This window comes from Bipolaris sorokiniana (assembly GCF_000338995.1).
Source record: "Bipolaris sorokiniana ND90Pr unplaced genomic scaffold COCSAscaffold_4, whole genome shotgun sequence".
Classification (NCBI taxonomy): Eukaryota; Fungi; Ascomycota; class Dothideomycetes; order Pleosporales; family Pleosporaceae; genus Bipolaris; species Bipolaris sorokiniana.
In genome coordinates, this window is record NW_006911898.1 from 823,166 (window position 1) to 846,643 (window position 23,478).

Genomic DNA, 23,478 nt, shown 5'->3' on the forward strand with positions numbered 1-23,478 from the left:
CCTAACCCCGCAAGCCAAGTTCACATAAACAGACCAGGGTCCCGAGAAAGGAAAGGCTTGATTTGTGTATGTGTGCGCTGACAGGCACTAACAAAGTAACTGCTCCGAATATATACAAGGTTTGAGCTGCGACAAGGTGCACGAACTCAAACAGAAAGATCTGACGAGAGGAGATAAGAATGTATGGAAAGCAAAAGAGACGGTAGCGAGTGTAAGAAGCTTAGAAGCCGTAAGATAGAGAAGAAAAAAAAGGAAAACCTAGACCCCAAGGACACACCTTAGGACACGCTCCACACTCGCGCCACAGTCGCCAAAGTTCGCATATGGGACGCCTAGTCTAGCCGGAAAGTCGAACGGCCCTCAATAAGAGGCGGCCATCGCTTCTTAAGACCAGAATCATCTTGGGGCCACACGTCCGTAGTACCAGCCTTGTACGCAGCCCAGTTGTTGCAGTTGTTGTTCCACTCGGAACCGGCGGCCGGCAGATTGATTTCCTGCTTACGTTCAAGAAACTGAACACTGAGACCCATGCCTACGTGGAAAGCCTATGGAATATCAGCATGGTAATTCATATCGAAGGAGCAAGTATCCGACTTACAATGTGGCAATGCATCAGCCAAGCACCTGGGTTGTCGGTAGGGTAAGCGAGAACCAGCCAGCCGCCACCCCTGAGCTGGACGACATCCCGACGAGGTGGGTTTGTGAAGCGCAGCTGACTAAAGTGGGTAGCGGAACTGAATTGGCCATCGCCTGCGCCCAAGACGTAGCTATCATGTCCGTGGAGATGGATGGGGTGAGCAATGGGCGGGGCGCCTACTGCTTGTTGGATCACCCAGTAGGTCCATGTAGACGCAGAAGTGGATGGGACTTGAACAACATTGTACGACTGAGGGAAACTGTTGTTGTTCTCTGCAACATACTTGATGGTGGGCTTTCCAGGGTCGATGATCATCGAGGTACCGTTGATAGTCCACAGCACGGTGTTACCGTTCGCCGCGACAGGACCAAAAGCGACAGGCAGAGTCTTGGATTGGGCAGCGAAGGTACTGCTGGGTACATCCTTTGCAATCTTTGGGGATGTCGCTGGATCGACGCATGCCGTAAATGGGGAAGCAGGGGCGGTGGAAGTAGGGTCAGCCACAGTTTGGCCTTGGTATGTAAAGATAGCACGGCCTTCGCGAGCGGCGCGTGATTGACAGAGTCCGTTAGCGACAGCACGGAACCAGTAGTTTCCTGCTGTTTGGTTTGCGGTGAAGACGACGTCGTAGCGCTGACCGATTCCAATCTGAAGATGAGTAGTGTTGTATGGGTTGACGGGCACAAAGTCCGTTGCGATGACTTGGAATGGATGACCATCCAAATTGACTAGCATGTTCGTGTCCACTGCAGTGTTGACAAGTCGTAGTCGATAGCGCTTTCCAGCTTGGATAGTCACCTTGTTCCATGAGCCACCTCCAGCAGCATTCTTAGCCGTTCCGTTGATCAAGATGTTGTCTCCGACTGGCGGGCCCAATCCAGCTTGTCCGTTCTGGAAGGCGATGGAGGCAGCTTGGTATGCCGTCTTATAGTACCAATCGGTGATTGGCATCACACCAAGATCTTCGTCGTAGTTTGCCGTTGCTGGTCCATTGACAATGACGGTACCGACAACACCATCTCCATACTGATGCGAGAAGTGTGAGTGGTACCAAGTTGTTCCATACTCGGTGGCTTGGAACTCGTAGGTCTTGAAGTCACCAGGGGCCACAGCACACTCAGTGATACCGTTTACACCGTCTTGGATGTTTTTGTTAAGCATGCGGAAGCCGTGCCAATGGAAAGAAGTGCCGTTGGATTGCAAAAGGTTTCGTACAGTGACCCTGATGGTGTCTCCCCAGTTGGCAACGATTGTTGGTCCTGGGTATCTTCCGTTGATAAGCATGCAAACTCTCGAGCCAGCACCATCGGGATTGCAAGTCGTGTTCTCAACCCTCAAATTGTACGAGCGAACTACTCCAGTATTGGGCCAGGACGTGTACATGTCAGTCGAGGACGTGAAGCCTGGAGCCCAACAATGCCTCGTGTCTGGGGTGTTTCCAACATTGATACAGGAGGCTGGTGACTGACGCTCTTCGAGACCATCACGCTTGGGCGTAAAAGGAGCGAAAGCTGGGGACTCATTGGGGATAGCTGCTGCGTTGGCAAGGCAATGGGAAAGCCCGAGTAGGACAGTCCCAAGGAAGTGAATAGACTTCATTGTACAGAGGTACAATGAAAGTAAGCGAGTGTTCTTCTGTAAAGACTGGAAGGAGGAAGAAAAGGTCGTTTTCCAATGTATCTCTGGCAGTTCAAATTCTGCTCTGATGTATAGAAGCAGCGTGTTTCCGACTTCTTATATTCGCTCACAATCCTTAGGATTCTTCATCCTCTGCATCACGAGTTATCTTTCTCGTACGACTAGACAAGTCCGGCCTTGTCCGTGAAACGCCTTCAATATTCACGGACTCAGGAGATACGCACTTCTTTTCCATGTTGGTAGGTGAATACGAGAGGATTGTCAGCTGTATCCATAGTCGCTGGAAATTTGGTGTTGTGATAACAGTTGAAGGCGTCGAATAGTAAGCAGCCTTTTCAAGGACACATACTAGTGGAAAACTCAGTCCGCAAATGACTACCTACTCCTTCGCTAAGATAGTTAACATTGACACCGGCTGTTTGATTGTTGTTTTCTCGTCAAGTCAAGCTTAGCACTAAGATGGCTGTTTATTCAAAGCCACAGCAGGATTTACGGATTCCGAAACCGACAGTCCGAGTCCGGCAGTCCGAATCTGGTAGTTTTGAATAGTCTGAGGCGGTTGGTCAGTATAGCTAATAGAAGCGAGATGGCTGATGAGATGTCAGCCATGACTGTAACATTTGCCTGTTCTCATGATGTACTGATTTGCAATCAATCACTCCAAATTATGGGAACCGAGTATGTAGGCCACTTGCGCCTCATCGAGAGGAAGTCCGAAGGCCGGACGTTTAGACTAGACGTATTAGGAAATGCACGTAAGAGCCCGAGAAAACATTTGCATATGACAAGTCGAACGGACGAAAAATATTGAAAAACAAAGCATCTGTCTGGAACGCCAGTTTTTGGTCTCTAAATGCTTTTTTTACTATGTTTGATTCTCGAAGTTAGGGTAGCCCATGTGCTTCTGTCCAACTTAGCAGCAGTTCACGCTGGATATTATGCAAGGCACATTAAAGGAAGCTTTCATTCAGAAATCCTTAGCCATTCAAGTCTAGTGGGATCCAAGCCTCAATCTTATTCTGTATAGGCTATCCCCGACACAAAATTCACATGCACTTCCAAATTACTAGAACAGGTAATCACTGGAAATGATATTTAGTGCTTACCTACATATCTCCAGGATACATGCATGACGCTAGTTCTAGAATGTATTCTTTGTTGGGGCATTATCTGAGAACTTCACTGAAAAAGTTTCGGAAGGTTCCCCGATACCAAAGCTGTCTTCGTTCTGAATATGTCAAGTTCGTAGTAAGTGTTATTTGGAAATAGGTTGGTGTCACATACTAGAATCTTGGATTGTGTGCCTCGGCAATCTCAACAGTACGTCAACTCCACTTTTACTCCGTGTAATCGTCTCCAAAAGAAAAACAATGAGCTGAGATGCATGATCCTTCTGCACTCAGCCATACCTTCAGGAACCCAGCGTTAGCATCGGGGTCTGTAGCGCCATGGCGGCAGAGCTGCGCCTTAAGCGAGCTAGCGAAGTCCGAGAAGTAAGCGAACGGACAATCGACACCGCGTATGTCATGCCGCCCAATTCTGATTGGAAGAAACCCATTAGTACTGAACATGTGGAAATGAGAGCGACACGAGTAGGATTATCAGACTTACCGCGCCACCACTACAGATGGGTTAGAGGCTTAATGGCCTGACAGATGTGCACTCCATTCAATGACATGATCCAAAGCTATGAAACTAATCTTTTTGAATACGAATCGAACAACATGTGGCATATGTATTGATACTTTGCGCACTGAGATTTAGTTGTGATCTAACGTCACTGCTGTATCGTGTTGGGATACAAGCAGCCTGCCTTGGGTGTTGATGTGGGGTGTAGTTTGACCAAACCCAACTCATCGTTGATCAAGAAAAACAGCTTCATCCATCCCTATCTGCCATTGTTTGGTTCAAATCCTGGTCCCGGTAATTCAAAGCCCTCCTCTGAGAATCCTGGGGCCACGGTCGTCCCAACAAGCGTCCAAGTGCCCAAACTGGTAGCTCTTTGCCAGCGCCCTTTCTCGATGATAACTTGTGGACTCTGATTCCCGAAAATATTGTTTCCTAGGAATTTATGTTCAGTCGCTGTCCCGTTATTCCACGACAGATCCAGTTGCAACGGTGCGCCTGCGTAATAATGCCAGATCTCGACCGCGTCAACAACGCGATGCCAGTATGAAGGACCAACTTCACCCTCCAATAGGTAATAAATAGCCGTAGAGTAGGACCGATTGTTAAGGTTACCGGCATCTTCGAATGTTTGTCGATAATAACCTTTTTCTGGATTTGGTTCGAGATGAAGCCTGTCGATTACGTCTTGTGCGCTTGGGCCATCTCCGTGCGAAGCAGATACTCTAAGTAGCGATATCGCAAACCAAATACTAGAAGATTTTTTCATGCTCATAAACTATGTCTTTGTTGTATTGTGGGGTTCGGAAATGTCGTGCGGAGATAGATGTCGACCGCAGCACGCCATGTCACCTCGAAATCGGCACTTGCCCAAACCGATCACGTCATTCGCCCACATACTGCCGACTGCAATCTTGCGTTCGAAGAAGCATCAATCCCCAACTGCGCCCAAAGATGAACATTAGTAAAAAAACACGCTTTTATCGTGTTTGTAATACTTCCGGGTGTATTTTGTGGTTATCTGACATTAACACCAATGTTTCATTATCGCCCATATCTCGTTGCAGAGGCGGTTCATGCCCTCGGGATCGTCACTACAATCAATAGTTACATGCCGTGGAGTTTTAAAGTGGGGCTGTGTTACGGACCGAAAGCTGGATGTTACACACGTCTTATCGTAGCCTTCGAACAGGCTGTTTGCTTAAATCCCATCTTCGCGAAGAGAACAATTGTACATTCTAACACTCTCTACCCTCGCTCTGGGGTGGAACTTTTACCAAGTCCGATTTCTAGCCGCCATGTTTGTTTCCTTAAAATGGATATATGCGCTAGCTATCCTATCGTTGCTGTCATTTGTCGAGTCAGCAAATCAACCCACAAAAGAATTTATTGTGGACACTGATCTCTTCGACGCCATTGAGTACAGTCACGTGCCAAATACAGTTGAAACCATAACTTACACTACATTAGCGACACTGCAGCGCTCCTTCTCGCCTCCACTCTACCAAACACCAAGCTCCTCGCTGTAAATGTCAACGTCAACTCTGCATACTCGGCGCTCGCTGCATCTGCGATTGTTAACTACTACGGGTATTCATCTATTCCCATTGGATTACAAAGGCCTTATACCAATGTGACCTCTTCTGAACCCTTTGGGAAAGAGTATGCGAGCAGGGTGGCTATCAGATGGTCCGGAGGCTCTGTTCCCTGGTTCGAAGTCAACAAAACATTGGACCCCGTGGAATTGTATCGCAAAACACTTGGCGAGGCAAAGAACGGCAGTATAACTATCGTCTCCCTTGGATTTATGGGATCCCTCTCAGGTCTCTTGAACTCCACGGCAGATAAATACTCTCCCTTGGATGGATACGGCCTGGTGAAGGCCAAGGTAAAGGAATTGGTGGTGATGGGTGGTGGATACCTAGCGGAGGGGTCCCTTGATCAAGAATACAATTTTGCCATTCAAGAAGCACCACATGTTGTTAACACATGGCCGAACCTTGTACCCATGACTTTCATCGGAGCCGAACTCGGTGTACAAGTTTTGACAGGGGCAAGACTCACTACATGTGGCCCCTCTGGCGACCCAGTAAGAACGAGTTTTGAGTGGTGGGGTGGCGCCAATGTTTCACAGTATTCTTGGGATCATCTGGCAATGGCATACGCTGGTCGTGGTCTGGGCAACTGGTTCGAATATGCAAACGCAAATGGCTACAACTATGTATACCCTAACGGCACCAACATCTGGGTTGAAGACGAACGCATAACCAACCAGCACTATCTGAAGCTGAAGACCTCAAATGAGACCGTAGCGAAGGGACTGGAGGATCTGTTACTGAGGGGCGCATGGGCAAATGCCCAAGTGGACTGAAGCCTCGCACTAAAAACAAAAGTGTTTTCTTGGTCTCAACAGATTTCTAGGCTTTTTGGACCCTTTAATGGCTAGATCGATGTTCTCCACTATTTTGCGGCTAAGATTCAGAGTACCAAATGTAAAAACATACACCTACATACATAGACGATTGGCAAGAAACTTCCCAGGCTACTGGTACTGTATAACAATGGAACGGATTTCCAATACCAAACTTTCCCGCTACGCAGCTGACAAAAATTAGCTAAGATTTCGCGCATTTCTTTCTCCGTCTGTGTGATGGTCAGATGATTCACTAGGATTCTTCTACAGTTCCCGATAACCTCTAGAGTTCACTACGAGCAGGACCCACGCTTCTCAGGACCGAATCTTACAGCAGCTCCAGGTGCGTTGAGTTTGAGAGCGGATCTTACTGCCGAGTGGATAAGGCGGATTGCCTTTTTTAGTAATGATACTCTTCGCCAAGTACTTTGTGCGCCTCCCGCCTAACGCCAAGTACACACCGCGTTGTGTCGTCAGCGGCTATCACAACCAGTGTTCCTCGAGTCGCTTGCCGCCATATCTGCTATTGGTTGGAACCAACCAAAAGCCATCGGCCAGCCTCCCGGCAGACTTCATGTGCCTTCTTGGGAGGAATGGTGCGCTCCGCTGCCAAGTACAGAACTCGCTTCCGCCGAGAAGCTCCCAAGCACGATGTATCCACTATGACATAGTCCCAGAAACGGCCGCTCTATGAAAACACAACTACACGTCTTGGTACGGCCACCCCGTTGCCTGGTTGCCATGTATGGTTACATGTGCCAACATGTTGGATGGTGTGGAGAGACTATGGGGACAAATCTCTGGGGCAGACACTGACCCGCTCTTTCATGGAGAGAAAAGCGGGTTTCCTCTGTGCCCCCCAGAATGACTATATAACTCGAGCGGTCGCGGTTCGCTCGTGCCTGCTGCGTGTCTTCTTGTCTTATCCACTTTGTGATCGGTGGGTTTCCCTTAAACTGGGGACCATTCACTTAGACGCGATCTTCGTATCTAGCCATCACCATGTCTCGCCGTAGACCCGATATCGAGGCTACTGAGCCCACTGTCTCGTCTTCGGGTAGCAGCAAGTCCGACTTCAACACAGCACAGCACAATGAACATACCGGCTCTCAACACCGACAAGCATCTGTCGCGGCCAAACTTCGCAACCCTTTAGCGGGTCTCAGTGAGGAACAGGTCCTGGCTGATGTCGAAGCCTGGTGCACAAAGAAGGGACTTCAAGACGACCTCGATTCATTCCGCAAGGGTGCATTGATCGCCCGAGTGGGCCAGCGAGAGGACGGCTTCGAATACGTGAATGCCCTATCAGCAGAAGAAAAGGACGTACTAAGACGTGAGGCTTCTCATCGATGGTCGCAGCCATTCATGTTGTACTTCCTGGTCATTCTTTGTGCTGGTTCTGCTATCGTGCAAGGAATGGATCAAACAGCCGTGAATGGCGCTCAGGTCCGTCAATTCACTAGCTCTTTTCTTGAAACCTTCCCCGGCTAATCATGTTGCAGGAGTTCTATTTCAGAGAATTTAACATCACTGAAGACCAAGTATGGCTTCGCGGTCTACTCAACGGTGCTCCATACCTCTGCTCTGCGGTTATTGGCTGCTGGTCTAATGCGCCACTGAACAAATTCTTTGGTCGTCGCGGCACCATTTTCATCTCATGCATCATATCTTTCATTACTGGTATCTGGATGGCGGTTTGCGAGAGCTGTAAGTTGTCTATGTACAAATTTGTTTGATTCATGCACTAACCGTCGCCAATAGGGCCAAACCTTCTCGCCGCTCGATTCATGCTGGGCTTCGCTGTCGGCGCAAAGTCTTCAACCACCCCCGTCTACGCCGCAGAGTCTGCACCAAAAACTATCCGTGGAGCCCTCACGATGATGTGGCAGGTGCGTTGAAATGGAAAATGAGTGAAATGATGACTAGCTAACATCCAACAAGATGTGGACTGCTTTTGGAATCATGCTCGGTTTTGTCGTCTCCGTTGCATTCCAGAACGTAACTATTATCGGAGGACCGAATTCGCCATGGAGGTGGATGTTGGCCAGCACCAGTATACCTCCCCTGATTGTCTGCGTTCAAGTCTATTTCTGTCCAGAATCGCCGCGCTGGTACGTATTATCTGCTTGAAAATGAACCTGCAACAATCATTGACAGCGTCAAGGTACATGGAAAAAGGAAAATTCGACAGAGCCTTCCAGTCTCTCTGCCGCCTCCGCTGGAACAAGATACAAGCAGCACGTGACATGTACTACGCCTACAAGCTCCTCGAGATCGAAAATGCCCATCGTGAGGGCAGAAACCCAGTTCGAGAGTTTTTCTTGGTTCGTCGTAACAGACGTGCCGCTCAAAGCGCTTTCTTTGTCATGTTCATGCAACAATTCTGCGGAGTGAATGTATGTCACTCCCCCAATTCTCCAGCCGATCATACTTCTAACATATTTTTTCTCAGGTCATTGCTTACTACAGCACTTCTATCTTCCGGTCCGCCGGCTTCAGTCAATCCGAAGCACTACTGACGTCTATGGGCACGGGTATAACAAACTGGCTCTTCGCCATCCCTGCCATCTACACCATCGACACATTCGGGCGCCGCAATCTCCTCCTAACTACTTTCCCATTGATGGGAATCTGTCTGCTCTGGTGCGGTCTGTCATTTTACCTGCCTAATAACCCAGATGGCACACCAACACAGGGCCGTCTCGCGTCCATCGCAGCTGCCATTTATACTTGTAAGTCTAGCCCTTCTTTATCACACTCTCTACCGAGCAGCAATACTAATCTCTCCCCCCAGTCATGGCCGTCTACTCCCCCGGCGAAGGTCCTGTCCCCTTCACGTACTCCGCCGAAGCCTTCCCGCTGCACCTCCGCGACGTCGGCATGTCCTTTGCTACTGCCACCTGCTGGGGCTTCAACTTCATCCTCTCGCTAACCTGGCCCGCACTGGAATCCGCCTTCACGCCCACCGGCGCCTTTTGCTGGTACGCCGGCTGGAACTTTTTCGGCTTCTTCTACGCGTACTTCCTGTTGCCTGAGACCAAGGCGCTTACGCTTGAGGAACTCGATACGGTGTTTGATGTGGGAAATCGACAGTTTTCAGCGTATTATAGGAGGAAATTGCCGTGGTATTTGAAGAAGCATGTGTTGAGACGGAATGTGGAGCCCATGGAGCCGTTGTTTGATTTGCACGAGCAGAGTTCCACACATAATCTTGCGGATGAGCGGGTTGGTGGTGTGGAGAATACTGAATTTAGGGAGAAGGGTGAGGAGAATAAGATGTGACAATCTGGTTGGTGTAATGAATGTAGGTGATGGTGGTTGGGCTGGCTGGTGCTGCCAGTGGCAAAAGGGGGTTTTTCTTCTATGGTGCAGATACTCGTAGGTAGGTTTTTAATATGCAATATACCCATTCTTGTATCTATAAAATTTGCCATGCCTGTGAAAATCTATGATCTCCAAACTAAGTTTCAGTGAGTTGGCGACGTGATCTTATTTAAGAACTTTTTTTTCGTGCTATTCGAACAAAATATCCACAAAAATTCAAAACTCAGATCTTTTCCTATGCTTGATATTGGAAAACCAAAGATCAAACTATTTCCACTATTCTTCATTATAGATCAGGTCAAAGTTAGTTATTTAATTTCTGTCTCTGAAATTTCCTAAAAGCTTGCTGTCAAATAAGCTTCATGGAATCACCCACCTAAGCCACCATACTTACTTTCAAAATAATTTCTTCACTTCTCTGCGTACAGTCAGAAATGGTACAAGTTGGGTCAGACCTACATTGAATTCTAATCTAATCTAACTATTTTTACAAATTTTCACAATCTGCTATTAAACATACATTCCTTTCGCAAAATGAAAGATCGTTCTAATCTATACGAATTCGCATCTCCAATTTCCCCTTTAGTTATCTCAACACTTATACGTGATTAGACACACACAAACATCATAGCAGCATATAATCAACGAGAATAAAAAAGGCATATTAGAAACTGGAAGTTTCCCCATCCAAGCAGGGCAAAAAGGGTAAGTAAATTGTTCGACTAATTTTCTCAAAACATGGATCCCCTAAAAAATGAATAGATAAAACATATGCCTCACATCGGATTTAAATAGCGAAAATAGAGTCTCCGCAGTTCCACCAGTTCGACCTTTTATTTTCTAACTTGTTTCTTGCTACACACCCCACATATTCAATACTTAAAAACAGGGTGATACGATATAAAAGCTAGAGTGAGTATTCAAAGACGAGGGATGACAATGATGATGATGATGATGATGATGGCAACATTAATCTATTCATTTAAAGCAGTTTCCATAGGCTGGAATTCAGTCCTTTCTCATATAATCGATAATAGCAAACGATTTCTTCCTAGTCTCCACTCAAGTACTCTGACACTACTTTGTCCTTGACTTTTCACGCCCTTCACGCGAGCGATCCCGGTGTTTGTGCCAATCCCGACCTCGATCCCTATCTCTACCTCTGCTACGGCTCCGCCGCCTCTCGCTGCGATGCGAAGATTTATGGTGGTGTCGGTCCCGGCTACGGCTCCGGCTTCTATGATAGTGCTTGTGTCGTGAGGAGGGAGCAGAGTCGCGACCATGGGCCTTGTCATCATGGTCGTTTCTTCTCTTCCTCTTGTGATGCCTGCTCTTACTTTCTTCCCGCTCTTGCGTCATGCGTAGGTCTCGCAACTCTCGATCGCGCTCCTCGACCCATAGTTTCTTGTCACGTTTCGCCTTTTTCAGCTGGGCCTGGGCTTGTTGCATGAAAGCAAAAGGGTCATTGGATGATATGCGCGCCTGTTCCCTCTCCTTACGCCGCGGATCTTCGTTGCCCCAGACATCCTTGTTCACAAAGCCTTCGTATGCTGCTACATCGCGTGTGCTGTCTGGGTCCTTTCCGTCATCTCGCGAGAGCTTCTGTTGAGCCACGTACCAGGGCTGCTCTATTCCGCCTCTTCCAGCAGCATTCGAGAAGCGCATGGTGTATTGGTCCTCCAAAGCCTTTTCTTTTTTGCGCTTCTCCTTCTCGACCTCGGCGTTCTTCTCGCGTTTCAAAGCCTCCTTCATGTCGACGGGAAACAAGTCGATATGGCCGGCATGGTCGTGCAGAGGAGCATCGCTGGCTGTGCTTCGTAGTTTTAAAACCTTAACATCGTGCTTGTCATTATCGTCCGGAGCTGTGACGGACTTGGCCAGGCGGATGTCCATGTCGGTGTCATCCTCACCAGCAAGCTTCCTTCTCTTTGGGCCATATCCGCGCTCGTCTCTGTTTTTCGAAGCCCGCGCATCAGAGTGCTTGGGCGAGGCTTCCTCGGGCAGCGGTGGAGGCGTTTGACCGCGTAGAATGGCAGCGCGTCGTTGGGCGTCGAGCTCTTGCATGCACTGCTCATGGGCAGCTTCGCGGGCGGCGGCGGCGGCCTCGTCGGCCTTGACGCGCGCTACATTGTCGGCGTTGTAGACGTTCCATGACTGAGAGACGTGTCAGGCGTATTTTGCTGCGAATTAAGAGTTGTATCGAATACCTTCTTGCCGAGTAGGTGCCTATCTGCTCGTTAGGACCTCCAGTGTAGTGTGGCGCAAGGGGGAGGACATACAGAGGCATGATGCCACGTCCGGTTCGTATGGAATGGATATGGTTCAGTCTGGTGTTTCCATCACGTCATGCACAGAGCATGTACTGTGGTCTGTGATCATCCACACCTAGTCTGTATACTTAGCATCGGGAGCGACGTTGCATTAGCGTGAGCGGGGGTGAGCGGTAGCTTGCAATGGATCGTCGCAAGCTCTCCTGATCCCAGTGCTAGTCCCGACTTCCCCCCGCAACCCTCTCGGCACAGCAACCGTGAATGTACAAACTGACACACCATGTAAACCCAATCGGGGCTCATTGCCCTTATCGTGGTTTGATTTAGTGCCAGGTCACTATGCCGTCTCGTCTCGCATTCGCTGCCCTTTTCCTTTTCTTAGCGCGAGTATCCGTACAGTTAAGTCGCCCACGGTCGGCAGGCCTTGCCTAGACCACGCCAAAACCCTCTCCTCGGAATTGACCCTGGCTTGCAAACAATCATGTACGACCTGTTCGCCAGAGTCTGTTGAGCGCTTTGTCTACTATGTCTGTCCATGCTTACTTGCATCCACTCTCCAAAATCTGCCACTTCTTTCAAATCCATTTTTCAACACACTCTCTCCCGTCCACGGCGCTTTTCTCTTCCAAGTTGCGACTCGGCTGCGTGTAGTGTCCCGTCATGCCCACCTGGCTTGTACATGGGTTCCGGTGGCCGCGTGCACAGATTCGCATACACATTATTCTTCAGAACCTCGACGATGCCGCCCCGGAGTGGCTCATGGCCCCTGCGACAGTTGCTTGTATGACCAAGAACTTTAAGGACCAATGGCCAGAGACAATGGCCCAGCTACCAGACCTGCAATTCATTGAGCAATACGATCCTGACGACTTTACTATCAAAGATCAGCCCCACGCATACGTCTGTGACATTGTGCACGAAGTTAAGCTTGGGGTAGACATAGAAGAAGTCCAGGGTTCTGAAATAACCGACGACCAACGCGCCGCCATCACTGAGTTGCGGGATAAGGTCGCGCCAGGAGAAAAGCTGGCCTGGTTCGTCGTAGTCAATGGTGATGTCGAAAGGTGGGCTCCGCCGCTTGAGGACGATGACGCAACACCAGAGGCTAGCCAGCTCAGCCCATACAGTCAGGCGAGTAGTGTATTGCAGTCAGATATATCCCCTGCCCCAGAGCCCGAACGACCGTCCACAAGTCGGAGTCTGAAGAAGTGGTTCGGAGGAAAGCTGAGGAAAACGAAAAGGCAAGATCAATGCACTTCTTGTCTACTTGCATACTGATGCGTCACAGTGGGCGGTCCTTGAGGGGCGATGCAGTAGCTGCGGCTGAGGAGCCAGCTCCACCACTACCACCCATCTCTCCACGCCATGCCCTCCACGCTGCGAACGGGAAAGCGCCGGAACCGAAAACCGCTGCGCCTTGAGCGAGGATGGTCATGAAAAGAAAAACCACGCTATTTGAATACATGTGAAGTATTACTGAGCGCAGGTTCGGTTAGACCATCATGGGGATGCATGTTGCGATGTTGTAGAAATCATGTCAAGGAATTCGGTATATGAAGCATGAGCGCTACGATCATGCACTACTTCTGAAATCAAAGATGTCCTCTTCTAGCCCATACAGCCTACTTCGGAAGTTAGATATTGTAATATATCTTGGGTTCTGATTTCAATGGTATCAATACAATGATCATGAATCCGACTCTCAATTGATCGCATGTGAAGAAACAGCCTGTCGCAAACATACCTTTTGGGCTAGCGTGGCTGGAGCTGTGCTGCACGCACGTGATGCGCGTCAACCTAGTCTCAAATTATTATCGACGTCGCGTCGGCTCAACGCCGCCTCCAACACCAAACTTAGCAATCACACACAACTCTGTCTTAAGACAGTAGGACTGGCACTGGTAATCTCAGCGACCACTTTTCCACATCTTCCAGGTGTTCCACGTCCAGATTGCCGTTGTCTTTGGCGCATCCTGCGCATCTATCTAGCCCAGGGCCCAATAACCATTTCTATCTGAGAACCGCACAAGTACCTCCAACATGAGTCGACGCGACTTCTTGTCGATGCCGGCGCCCGAGAATTATGTGGCTGGATTGGGTAGAGGAGCTACGGGTTTCACAACCCGAAGCGATCTCGGTCCAGCTCGTGAGGGTCCGTCCGAGGAGCAGATGAAGGAGATGCTAGCAAAGCGCGCCGCATCGCTAGGCCAAGCCGCCCCATCTGCGTACGGTGTTACCGAAAAGAAGGAGGAAGAGAGGGATGAAGATGAAGACCGGTTCCAGGACCCTGATAATGAAGTCGGCCTCTTCTCGAGTGGTATGAACTACGACAAAGAAGATGACGAGGCAGATCGCATATATCAAGAAGTCGATGAGAAGATGGACAAACGTCGCAGAGCCAGACGGTTAGTAACCCCTGTTTCTTTCCCACTGCCCCTCCCCTCTATCTTTATTGTCGAAGTATTCATCGTGTTTTTTCCACGAACAGATACCGATTGTGTCCGCCGTAGGGAAGCCCGAGAACAGAAAGAACGCGAAGAATATGAACGAAACAACCCCAAGATCCAACTCCAATTCGCCGATCTAAAACGTGCCCTTGGTGGCGTATCCGAAGAAGAATGGGCAGCCTTGCCTGAGGTCGGAGATATGACGGGTAAAGCCAAGCGTGCGCGTGAAGCCCGCATGGCCAATTCCAGATCCTATGCAGTCCCAGACAGCGTGCTGGCTGCCGCATCCAAGAGTGGCGAACTCGATACATCGATATCCACGGGAGACGCCGATGGCATGACGACCAATCTCGCAAGTATTGGTGCAGCCCAACTTTCCGCCCTAACAGTACGACTCGATTCAGCAGCTAGCACACCCGGTGCCCAGACCTCGACAACTTCTGGTACGGCAACATCAGTAGACCCCAAGGGATACATGACTGCCCTAAGCAAGAAGGAGTCCATGGGTGAAGAAGTACCGGTAGAGGATATTAATCGGGCTCGTGTGCTTTTAGAGTCTGCTGTCAAGACAAACATACACAATGGACCTGGATATGTTGCGCTAGCAAGATTGGAAGAGGTGGCGGGAAAGATTCACACTGCAAAGAAGGTTATTGCGCGAGGTTGTGAGCTTTGCCCTCGATCTGTCGTAGTCTGGGAGGAAGCGATTCGGTTGAACCGTGACAATCTACACAACGCAAAGGTCATTGCGGCAAATGGTATCAAGCAAAACACGAAGGCTGTTAAGCTGTGGCAAGCAGCGATCGACTTAGAGCAGACACCTGCGGCGCGAAAGAAGGTTACTCGACAGGCTTTGGATCACAACCCTCAGAGTGTAGAATTGTGGAAAACGCTGATCAACGATACTGAGGAGCTGGATGCTGTACGACTTTTGTTCGCCAAAGCAACCGAGACTGTTCCGCTATCTGAGGAATTGTGGATCTCGTATGCGCGTGTGTCAGAACCCGAGGCCGCACAACAGATTCTCAACAAAGCCCGCAAAGCCATTCCCACCAGTTGGGCCATTTGGATACACGCCTGTCGACTTCAAGAAGAGTTAGGAAAGGTAGAAATGCTAGACACGATCATGACTCGAGCTGTGAAGTCACTTATCAAGGAAAATGCCATGATCAAGCGAGAGGAGTGGATTACGCAAGCGGAAATCTGTGAAGAGCAAGGCGACAAGGGAACGGCAACTGCTATTATCAAGGCAACTGTTGGATGGGGCCTTGACGAAGACGACGAACGCCGAGATATCTGGCTGGAGGATGCAAGAAGCGTCTTGAACCGGAACAAGCCAGAGACGGCCAGGGCTATTTTAGGATTTGCCGTTGCCGTCTTCCCCTACAGTACGACCATTTGGCATGCATTTGCTGACCTCGAGAAGCATCACGGTACCATGGACACACTCCTTAGCGTACTTGAACGGGCAGTCAATGCCTGCCCGACATCAGAATCGCTTTGGCTGCTTTATGCTCGAGAGATGTGGCAGTCAGGCGACCCTGAAGGAGCTCGCAAGGTGCTGGGCCGAAGTTTCGAGGCGCTCCCCGGTAACGAGATGCTCTACACGCGTGCGGTCGACTTTGAGGTGGATGCCGGCAACTACGAACAGGCGCGTAGCTTCCTGCAAGTAGCACGTGAATCTGCAGCTACAGACCGAATTTACATGAAGTCTGCGGTCCTCGAACGACAACTAGGAAACTTCGAGATGGCCATTGATATCTGCAACCAGGGATTGCAAAACTGGCCAGGCAGCTGGAAGCTCCACGCAATCAAGGGCCAAGTCTACGAACAGCTCTCCAAACTCCCCGAAGCGCACGAAGCCTTCAACATCGGCACCCGAGCAGCCCCCAAAGCCCCCGTCCTCTTCATCCTCCTTTCCCGTCTCCAAGTCAAACAAGGCGCCATCGTCAAAGCCCGCTCAACCCTCGACCGCGGCCGCCAGCAAAACCCCAAATCTGAGCACATCCTCCTCGAACAAGTGCGCCTCGAGCGCCGCCAAAACAACATCAGCGCAGCCCAGCAACTTATGGCCAGCGCCCTCCAACAATGCCCCAAATCAGGGCTCCTCTGGGCCGAAAAAATCATGCACCTCGAATCCCGTACCCAGCGCAAACCCCGCGCCCTCGAAGCCATCAAGAAAGTCGAGAAAGACGCCTTGCTCTTCTGCGTCGTCGGCCGCATCTTTTGGGCTGAGCGTCGCCTCGATAAAGCGGCAACGTGGCTCGTCAAGGCAGTCACACATGATAGCGATTTCGGCGATGCGTGGGTGTGGTATTACAAGTTTTTGCTGCAACATGGTACCGAAGAGAAGTTGCAGGATACGCTCGCGAAAGCGGCGTTGGCGGAACCGAGACATGGAGAGATTTGGCAGAGTGTGGCGAAGGATCCGAAGAATGCGCGGAAGAGCGTTGAGGAGATTTTGAAGATTGCGGCGGAGGTGGCAGAGTAGGAGGGGGGGTGCTTGAGTTGGCTGTGTGTATGTGATAAGCTTTCTGAATGGCATGGGATTATATGGGATTAGGGCGCTCTTAGCAGAGGGATTCAGTACACTGTGTGTCGGTATGAATGTAATAAAATGATTTGCTCAAGTAAATGTCGACGTTCAGTCACCCTATCTACAAAGCCTGATCCAACAAACGTGAAAAAAGTAATCCATACATCCATTCCACTTCTCCCCCCCCCCCTTTATTTCTTCACCTCATCTTCTCCCTCCACACTCTCTCCCTCCACACTCTCCCCCTCCTCAACAAACATAGTCTCCTGCGCACTCCACAACTCGCTATACAACCCACTCCGATCAATAAGCTGCTGATGCGTCCCACTCTCCGCCACCCCACCCTCACTCAGCACGATAATAACATCCGAGTCGTAAATAGTGCGAAGGCGATGCGCGACAAAGACCGAAGTGCGTTTCTTTTCTCGAACGAGGGAGTTGATGTGGGAGAGGAGGGCTTGCTCTGTGTGGGTGTCTAGTGCAGAAGTCTAAAGTATCGGTTTGTTAGTTAAAAAAGGGGAAGGGAAAGGGGTGGGGGAGGTAGGAACGTACAGCTTCATCAAAGAACAAAAGCGGCGGATCCTTCAATACTAGCCGCGCAATGGCGAGCCTCTGTTTCTCACCCCCACTAATCATCATGCCTCGCTCGCCGACCATGGTGTTGTAGCCATCAGGGAACCGAGCGATGGTCTCGTCAATACGGGCGCGTCGCGCTGCTTCGCGGACTTGGTCTTGAGTGGCGCCTAGATCGCCGTAGTGGATGTTGTGCTGAATAGTATTGTTGAACAGAGGCGTGTCCTGAGGTACCACACCGATTGCGCGGCGCAGACTCTCTAGATTGACGTCGCGGATGTCCTGGCCGTCGATCAGAATACGACCTCCCTGTGGATCGTAGTAGCGAAAGAGCAGGCGGAGGATTGTGGATTTTCCGCAGCCGCTAGGACCGACGATGGCGACTTTTTTGCCGGCGGGGATGGTCAAGGTGAGGTTTTTGAGGATCGGGCGGTCGGGACGGTAGCCAAAGGATACATTTTCGAATTTGATTTCGCCTGTCTTGAGGACGAGTGGGGGAGCGTTGGGCTTGTCTTTGACGGTCACGTTTACCTTCTGCAGGTTGAAGAGAGTTTCCATGTCGAGCAGGCTCTGGCGGAGTTCGCGGTACATGGAGCCGAGGAAGTTGAGGGGCACGGAGAGTTGGAAGACGAGTTGGTTGACCATGACAAGGTCGCCGACAGTCAGTTGTCCAGTTGCGACACCGTTGGCAGCGAGATACATCATAGCAGTCAAAGCAGAGGAGAAGATGATGTTTTGGCCCGAGTTGAGGAATGCCAGGGAAGTGGCAACCTTAATCGAAGCTTTCTCGTAGTCCTGAAGGGCCTTATCATAACGCTTGACTTCATGCTTTTCATTGTTGAAGTACTGTACATATTAGTGGAGAATACTAGAAAATTTGTTTATGAGGAATACCTTGACAGCTTCATAGTTGATCATGGAGTCGACTGCAACAGTGGCTGCCTTGTTATCAGCAGCATTGGCCTGTTTCCTAAACTTTGTCCTCCACGAGGTGGTCATAATAGTAAAGACAGAGTAGGCAGTCATTGTAGTGCCGGTGATGAGGGCAAATTGCCAGCCATATTGGTATGTTAGAATTCCGCATACAAGTGAGATTTCGAGTGCCGTGGGGAATATATGAAAGACCATGGCAGTCAGCAAGAAACTGATGCCCTTTGTACCACGATCAATGGCCCTTGTGAGGCCTCCTGTTTGCCTTGATAGATGAAAACTCAGGTCCAGTCTTAGTAAATGTTCATAGACGCTGCAGGCCACCTTGCGAATAGCTTTTTGAGCAACACTGGCAAAGACGGCGTTTCGCAGTTCTTGGGACACAGTTGCACCGACACGGGTCAAGCCGTCTGGTCGTAGTCTCAGCTAAAATGGGACGAGTATGCATTGCTGGGTCTAGCTTACAAGCGATAATCATGGAGCCTGCCACGGTAGTCGCGGTACCGCCTACAGCAGCAAAATCTATGTTCATGGCGTCTACAATGCTCTTGAAGTAGAAGGGGACCTGCACGTTGAGCAGCTTTGCACCAACCAGCAATCCCACACTCAGCCCAACCCTGAATCTGGTGCCCATATTATCCTTTGGCCAAAGGTACTGCGACATCTCCTTGATAATGGCCCAGTCAGCCTTGCGCTGTTCCTTGTTGGTCAGGACCTGTTCTTGCAGCAATGGGTCTGCCTTTGCGACTTTTGCTTTCGCAATCGCAGCATTGGCTGCGGGCTTGGTAGCCTTGAGTGCAGGCTGGGAGCCCGGATTTGGCCGTTCGCCATGAGCATCTTTTCTATGGAGGGGAGACGAGGTGAAGACGCGAATGCCGTGGTGTACAGGGTGAAGGCGCAGCGTGGACGCATGAAGACCCGGCCGACAGGCGGCGCGGGCAAGAGGTGGAATTAACATGACGGCACTAACATGTTAGAGATGCCTAGAGCAAAGAAAAAGGACAAGAAACCCGCGTGTATGTTCAATTGCTTGAACAAAAAGTGGTGGGAGAGAGGAAGACGAGCACGTCATATGGAGAGAGTACCTGGAGAAGCCCACCAGACATGGATGCAGCCCATCCCACCTTGTCTAGCGCGTTTGCGGCGGGCGGGCGGGCGAGCTTGCATCATAACGACTAATTAATTCCGGCCGATAACTACTGCTAATAATAATAACTGCCATTGCGGTTACTAGTACTCCTCCAACAATTCATCTCGATACCCACACATATACGCCAATTGCCCGGCACAGCCATGTTACGAACGGCTGCCTCGCCCTGGGCGAACCTGGCCCGCACATGCGCACCCGCTGGCCGCCCATCAATTGCGGCGCGATGCATTAACATCTCGGCCACCAGCCCGTCGCCAGAACCAAGCCTGCAGCAGGCAGTCAGTGTTGAGGGCACCGCCACGCCCATGCACACACCCGGTATGCATTTCTCTGTGGCCTTAGCGAAGCGACCCTGCTAAAATACTCGGCCTGCGCAGACGCCCGCTTCGACGTCATCGGCACGCCCTTCTCCCTCCTCTCCGTCTCCCTCTCGGCCTCGCAGACGCTCTACACCCGTCGCGGCACCCTCGTCGGCCTCAGCGGCAAGTCGGAAAACACCCTGTCTACTCTTTCCGTCCTCGAGCCTTTTCAGCGCGCGCCCGTCGGCATTCCCTTCCTCTATCAAAAAGTGTCGTCGACCAGTCCCGTCACAGCCCTCATCTCCACCAAGACCCCGATATCGAGTATTGTGTCCGTAAATCTGGATGGAAGGGATGACTGGATCATCAGCCAAAGGCAGGCACTTCTTGCGTGGACTGGCCTCACTTTGAAGCTGAAGCCGCAATACAATGTCAAGCTCGGCCTGGCACATTGGGGAAACACATACATCACAGGTCGAGGTCTGCTCGCACTGACAGGAAACGGCCAGATTTACCAGGTCCACGTCAAGGCTGGCGAGAGCTACGTAGCCCACCCTAGGTACACCCCTCTGCCCTGAGCAACGACCATTTATCATCTTTGACTAACCCTACTACACAGCAATGTGGTAGCATACACAGCCTCCAACACCCCTCCCGTCCCCTTCCGCTTCAAGTCGTCCAATTTGCGATTCCAAGTTCCAGACCTAGGCTTCGGCTCGTTGGTCCAGAATACACAGTTTTTCCGAACAATGAGCAAGACGGCTACATGGCGCGCGCTAGCCACCACATACCACACCCTCAAGACATGGATGCGGAGGACAGTCTGGGGAGACAGGGTGCGTTGAACACATGGCCTACACTATTTACTGCACATACTGACTGACATTGCCCAGCTCTTCCTCCGCTTCGAGGGCCCAACCACCATGCTCGTCCAATCGCGTGCTTCACGCATCAGTGACGTTCTCACACTACGAGACGTCGATGAAATTGCCGACAGCCCGCCTGGCGCCGTTGAAGACGCCGTGACGAGGAAAATCAAGGAAGAAATCAAGTCGATTGGCGAACAAGGCACAAAGGCACCCGTACCAAACACAGATGCGTCTGGAACAGTGCGATATGCCACCATCAAGGATGGCAAGGCCGAGTTTGAAAAGCCATCTGTATAAAAACAGCAAGCAGAAATCTCCTCTTTACATACATACCCATTTTTGCAATTGAGCCTCATTCAAGCAAAACAAATACAATATACATGTCAAATATCCTGGTGTGAAAAAAAATACCCATTGCCATTGCAAGTCAGCTACCCTTCTACTTCGCCTTTCCAGCCGCCTTCTCCCTAATCCTCTCTTCCTTCTCAAACTTTTGCTCGAAAATCCTGAAAAACAAGTCCAACCACTCTTGCTCACGATGGCTCAGTTGCCGCGCAGGATGCTTCCAGGTACCCGCTAAGATCTCCTTGACCCTGCGCCTCAGCACTTTTAGGCCCACGGCTGCGCGCCATTCTCTTACCGAGAACCTGACTACGTTGCCCGGCAGACTAATGACACCCGCGTGCAGTTTGAAGTCGAGATCCGCAGCGACCATGAGGGCCATGGCGAAGGGATACGCAATCGACGTCGAGTGAGCGTTGTAGAACTTGTTGCTCGACTGCATGATGTGGTAGTAAGAGAGGAAATGTGCTGTTGACGAACCCTTATTCACAGATGTGGGTGCAAGGCTGACGGTCTGGTTGTTGGATATGTTGCGCCATCCTTTGCCCTCGCGCGTTAGCATCTTGGGATAAAACGCTGTTGCGATGACCGAGTTGACGAGTAGGTCGTTGTCGGAGTAGGTGTCGTATTGGGGTGGTACGTCGACGAATACGCGGTGGCGCTGTGTGCTTCTGTAGCGGTTCAGGGCCCGGCGTTCGTCTTGTGTCAGTTGCACAAAACCTGCTTCTACGAGTGATGAGAGAAGCTGTGCTTTGAGATCCTCGATATTGCCTAGGTTCTGGGCGCTGAGGAAGTTCTTGTGGCAGAATTGCATTTCTGATCGTCCGGCGGCTGTGCATACTGATTTCCAGGCTTTGTAAGCATTGTAGGTTGTCAGTAGATCTGAGTCACCTTTCTTGAATCCAAGACGTGCTATATCAGCGCGCTGCTTTGCGCCGAAAGGTGTTACGAAGGGAGACTTGGACGAGAGAATTGCAGCAACAGTGATGGCAACGTCGACACAGCCAAATGTACAAGCGAGCAACACGAGCTTGCCCAGGTGTGCGTCTAGTGGCAGCTTTGCAATTTGGTGACCAAGTGGCGTGAGCTCTTCACTTGGTGTGAGCGCGTCAACCTCCACAAGTGCATCAATGGCACGCCGGATGTTCTTGGACGAGGGTGGGTCGAGCGCCTGAGCAAGTGTTGCCTCAATATCTCCCAGCTTGCAAATCTTGACACGCATGACCAGATCTTGAAGTGACAGTCTCAGCATCTCTGGCGTTTGTTGTTCAGCCATCAGGTTATCGTGACGGTATTTCGTAAACAGGTGGAAGCATAATCCCTCCTGGACACGGCCTGCACGGCCACGGCGCTGCTTCGCGTTGGCTCTTGAGATAAAAGACTGTGTCAGACGTGAGAGCTGCCTCCGTTCGTCAAACCTCATCTCCTTGTGCTTGCCAACGTCAATAACACAGGTAATATCTGGAATCGTTACTCCAGTCTCTGCAATATTCGTTGCGAGCACAATCTTGCGTACGCCCGCCGGGGGAATCAAAAATGCAGCCTGCTGGTCCTCGCTTGAGATTGTAGAGTGTAATGGATACACATACCAATCGGCTTTGAACGAAGGGTGGCCAGCCAGAATATCGTTCAGTTGGCGGATTTCGGCAATACCTGGAAGGAAAACAAGAATGGCGCTGCTAAAGCGGCTCAGTTGCGGGTCGTAGGCAACGGTCTCAATAAGTCGGGTAATCAAATCGTAGTCGATGGCGTATTCGTCGTAGTTGGAGAGCACATTGCGCGTTGCAGCACTGTAACCAGGGAGTTTGCTAGGGATGCCAGATTTGTCACTTGTGATTTCATCATCCTCATCGTTGTCGCTGGTAGCAGTGTTGGTGTTCTGCTCGGATGCACCCGTATAGTGTGTCAGCTCAATGGCATCCTCAAGGTATCGTGTCTGCACTGGAAAGGTACGACCGGGCACTGTCAAAATCGGTGCGTCGTTGAGGTATCGCGAAAATTTGGCGGCATCAACGGTAGCACTCATCAATATCACCTTCAATTCAGGCCGACGTACCATCAGCGACCGCAGAATAACCAAGAGAAAGTCCGTATCAATGGACCTTTCGTGGACTTCATCAATGATCAAATGCGTAACTTCTTGTAAAGCACCCGAAGACTCCAACATACGCAGTACAACACCTACAGTTGCGTAGATTAGACGAGTCTGTGATGACATCTTGGATTCAAGTCGAATTGCGTAACCGACAAGTGAGCGCATAGTCCCAAGATCTTTCGGCCCCTCGCCCAGCTCCTCACTCACACGTTGCGCAAGCGAAATAGCGGAGATTCGTCGGGGCTCAGTGCAGTAGACTTTACATACCTTGCCTTGTGCAAGCTCATGCTCGAGAACAAAGGCTGGAATTTGCGTACTCTTTCCACACC

At 50.5% G+C, this 23,478-nt stretch overlaps 9 protein-coding genes across 9 annotated transcripts; 5 read left to right on the top strand and 4 right to left on the bottom strand.

Moving 5' to 3' along the window:
- Window positions 1-332: 332 nt before the first annotated feature.
- COCSADRAFT_83986 (uncharacterized protein) lies at window positions 333-2,236 on the bottom strand (the record flags this gene model as incomplete). Its single annotated transcript, XM_007699678.1, has 2 exons — window positions 333-545; window positions 599-2,236. 2 exons carry the CDS (start codon window positions 2,234-2,236, stop codon window positions 333-335), a joined length of 1,851 nt encoding a protein of 616 aa, XP_007697868.1.
- A 1,764-nt stretch (window positions 2,237-4,000) lies between these two features.
- On the bottom strand, window positions 4,001-4,708 carry COCSADRAFT_34918 (uncharacterized protein). Its single transcript, XM_007699338.1, has one exon. It carries the CDS (start codon window positions 4,668-4,670, stop codon window positions 4,164-4,166), a length of 507 nt encoding a protein of 168 aa, XP_007697528.1. The 5' UTR covers window positions 4,671-4,708; the 3' UTR covers window positions 4,001-4,163.
- Window positions 4,709-5,119: 411 nt separating this feature from the next.
- Window positions 5,120-6,494, top strand: COCSADRAFT_197839 (uncharacterized protein). The gene is made up of 2 exons (XM_007699679.1): window positions 5,120-5,321; window positions 5,372-6,494. The coding sequence occupies exons 1-2, from the start codon at window positions 5,200-5,202 to the stop codon at window positions 6,270-6,272; spliced, it is 1,023 nt and encodes a 340-aa protein (XP_007697869.1). The 5' UTR covers window positions 5,120-5,199; the 3' UTR covers window positions 6,273-6,494.
- Window positions 6,495-7,181: 687 nt separating this feature from the next.
- Window positions 7,182-9,723, top strand: COCSADRAFT_34920 (uncharacterized protein). The gene is made up of 7 exons (XM_007699339.1): window positions 7,182-7,760; window positions 7,817-8,021; window positions 8,076-8,203; window positions 8,256-8,425; window positions 8,479-8,710; window positions 8,767-9,046; window positions 9,109-9,723. Exons 1-7 carry the CDS (start codon window positions 7,317-7,319, stop codon window positions 9,594-9,596), a joined length of 1,947 nt encoding a protein of 648 aa, XP_007697529.1. The 5' UTR covers window positions 7,182-7,316; the 3' UTR covers window positions 9,597-9,723.
- An 876-nt stretch (window positions 9,724-10,599) lies between these two features.
- Window positions 10,600-11,997, bottom strand: COCSADRAFT_34921 (uncharacterized protein). The gene is made up of 3 exons (XM_007699340.1): window positions 11,918-11,997; window positions 11,846-11,864; window positions 10,600-11,792 (listed from the first exon to the last, which is right to left on the bottom strand). The coding sequence occupies exons 1-3, from the start codon at window positions 11,923-11,925 to the stop codon at window positions 10,716-10,718; spliced, it is 1,104 nt and encodes a 367-aa protein (XP_007697530.1). The 5' UTR covers window positions 11,926-11,997; the 3' UTR covers window positions 10,600-10,715.
- A 283-nt stretch (window positions 11,998-12,280) lies between these two features.
- COCSADRAFT_197843 (uncharacterized protein) lies at window positions 12,281-13,599 on the top strand. Its single transcript, XM_007699680.1, has 2 exons — window positions 12,281-13,149; window positions 13,197-13,599. The coding sequence occupies exons 1-2, from the start codon at window positions 12,569-12,571 to the stop codon at window positions 13,327-13,329; spliced, it is 714 nt and encodes a 237-aa protein (XP_007697870.1). The 5' UTR covers window positions 12,281-12,568; the 3' UTR covers window positions 13,330-13,599.
- A 217-nt stretch (window positions 13,600-13,816) lies between these two features.
- On the top strand, window positions 13,817-17,081 carry COCSADRAFT_137915 (uncharacterized protein). Its single transcript, XM_007699681.1, has 2 exons — window positions 13,817-14,313; window positions 14,419-17,081. Exons 1-2 carry the CDS (start codon window positions 13,949-13,951, stop codon window positions 16,844-16,846), a joined length of 2,793 nt encoding a protein of 930 aa, XP_007697871.1. The 5' UTR covers window positions 13,817-13,948; the 3' UTR covers window positions 16,847-17,081.
- Window positions 17,057-19,462, bottom strand: COCSADRAFT_34925 (uncharacterized protein). The gene is made up of 4 exons (XM_007699341.1): window positions 18,860-19,462; window positions 18,359-18,804; window positions 17,444-18,310; window positions 17,057-17,379 (listed from the first exon to the last, which is right to left on the bottom strand). Exons 1-4 carry the CDS (start codon window positions 19,350-19,352, stop codon window positions 17,083-17,085), a joined length of 2,103 nt encoding a protein of 700 aa, XP_007697531.1. The 5' UTR covers window positions 19,353-19,462; the 3' UTR covers window positions 17,057-17,082.
- Window positions 19,463-19,604: 142 nt separating this feature from the next.
- Window positions 19,605-21,416, top strand: COCSADRAFT_137921 (uncharacterized protein). Its single transcript, XM_007699682.1, has 4 exons — window positions 19,605-19,862; window positions 19,922-20,402; window positions 20,463-20,679; window positions 20,737-21,416. The coding sequence occupies exons 1-4, from the start codon at window positions 19,688-19,690 to the stop codon at window positions 21,007-21,009; spliced, it is 1,146 nt and encodes a 381-aa protein (XP_007697872.1). The 5' UTR covers window positions 19,605-19,687; the 3' UTR covers window positions 21,010-21,416.
- Window positions 21,417-23,478: the final 2,062 nt, after the last annotated feature.

Coding starts and splice junctions, on each gene's coding strand:
- COCSADRAFT_197839 (XM_007699679.1), top strand. CDS start 5,200: ATGTTTGTTTCCTTAAAATGGATATATGCGCTAGCTATCCTATCGTTG. Junction 5,322..5,371: donor GATCTCTTCGACGCCATTGA/GTACAGTCACGT, acceptor ACACTACATTAG/CGACACTGCAGCGCTCCTTC.
- COCSADRAFT_34918 (XM_007699338.1), bottom strand. CDS start 4,670: ATGAAAAAATCTTCTAGTATTTGGTTTGCGATATCGCTACTTAGAGTA.
- COCSADRAFT_137921 (XM_007699682.1), top strand. CDS start 19,688: ATGTTACGAACGGCTGCCTCGCCCTGGGCGAACCTGGCCCGCACATGC. Junction 19,863..19,921: donor CACGCCCATGCACACACCCG/GTATGCATTTCT, acceptor CGGCCTGCGCAG/ACGCCCGCTTCGACGTCATC. Junction 20,680..20,736: donor GGACAGTCTGGGGAGACAGG/GTGCGTTGAACA, acceptor GACATTGCCCAG/CTCTTCCTCCGCTTCGAGGG.
- COCSADRAFT_197843 (XM_007699680.1), top strand. CDS start 12,569: ATGCCCACCTGGCTTGTACATGGGTTCCGGTGGCCGCGTGCACAGATT. Junction 13,150..13,196: donor AAGCTGAGGAAAACGAAAAG/GCAAGATCAATG, acceptor GATGCGTCACAG/TGGGCGGTCCTTGAGGGGCG.
- COCSADRAFT_34925 (XM_007699341.1), bottom strand. CDS start 19,352: ATGTTAATTCCACCTCTTGCCCGCGCCGCCTGTCGGCCGGGTCTTCAT. Junction 18,805..18,859: donor AGGCTCCATGATTATCGCTT/GTAAGCTAGACC, acceptor GACTACGACCAG/ACGGCTTGACCCGTGTCGGT. Junction 17,380..17,443: donor TTTTGTTCTTTGATGAAGCT/GTACGTTCCTAC, acceptor CCGATACTTTAG/ACTTCTGCACTAGACACCCA.
- COCSADRAFT_137915 (XM_007699681.1), top strand. CDS start 13,949: ATGAGTCGACGCGACTTCTTGTCGATGCCGGCGCCCGAGAATTATGTG. Junction 14,314..14,418: donor AAACGTCGCAGAGCCAGACG/GTTAGTAACCCC, acceptor TGTCCGCCGTAG/GGAAGCCCGAGAACAGAAAG.
- COCSADRAFT_34920 (XM_007699339.1), top strand. CDS start 7,317: ATGTCTCGCCGTAGACCCGATATCGAGGCTACTGAGCCCACTGTCTCG. Junction 8,204..8,255: donor CCCTCACGATGATGTGGCAG/GTGCGTTGAAAT, acceptor ACATCCAACAAG/ATGTGGACTGCTTTTGGAAT. Junction 8,426..8,478: donor TGTCCAGAATCGCCGCGCTG/GTACGTATTATC, acceptor GACAGCGTCAAG/GTACATGGAAAAAGGAAAAT.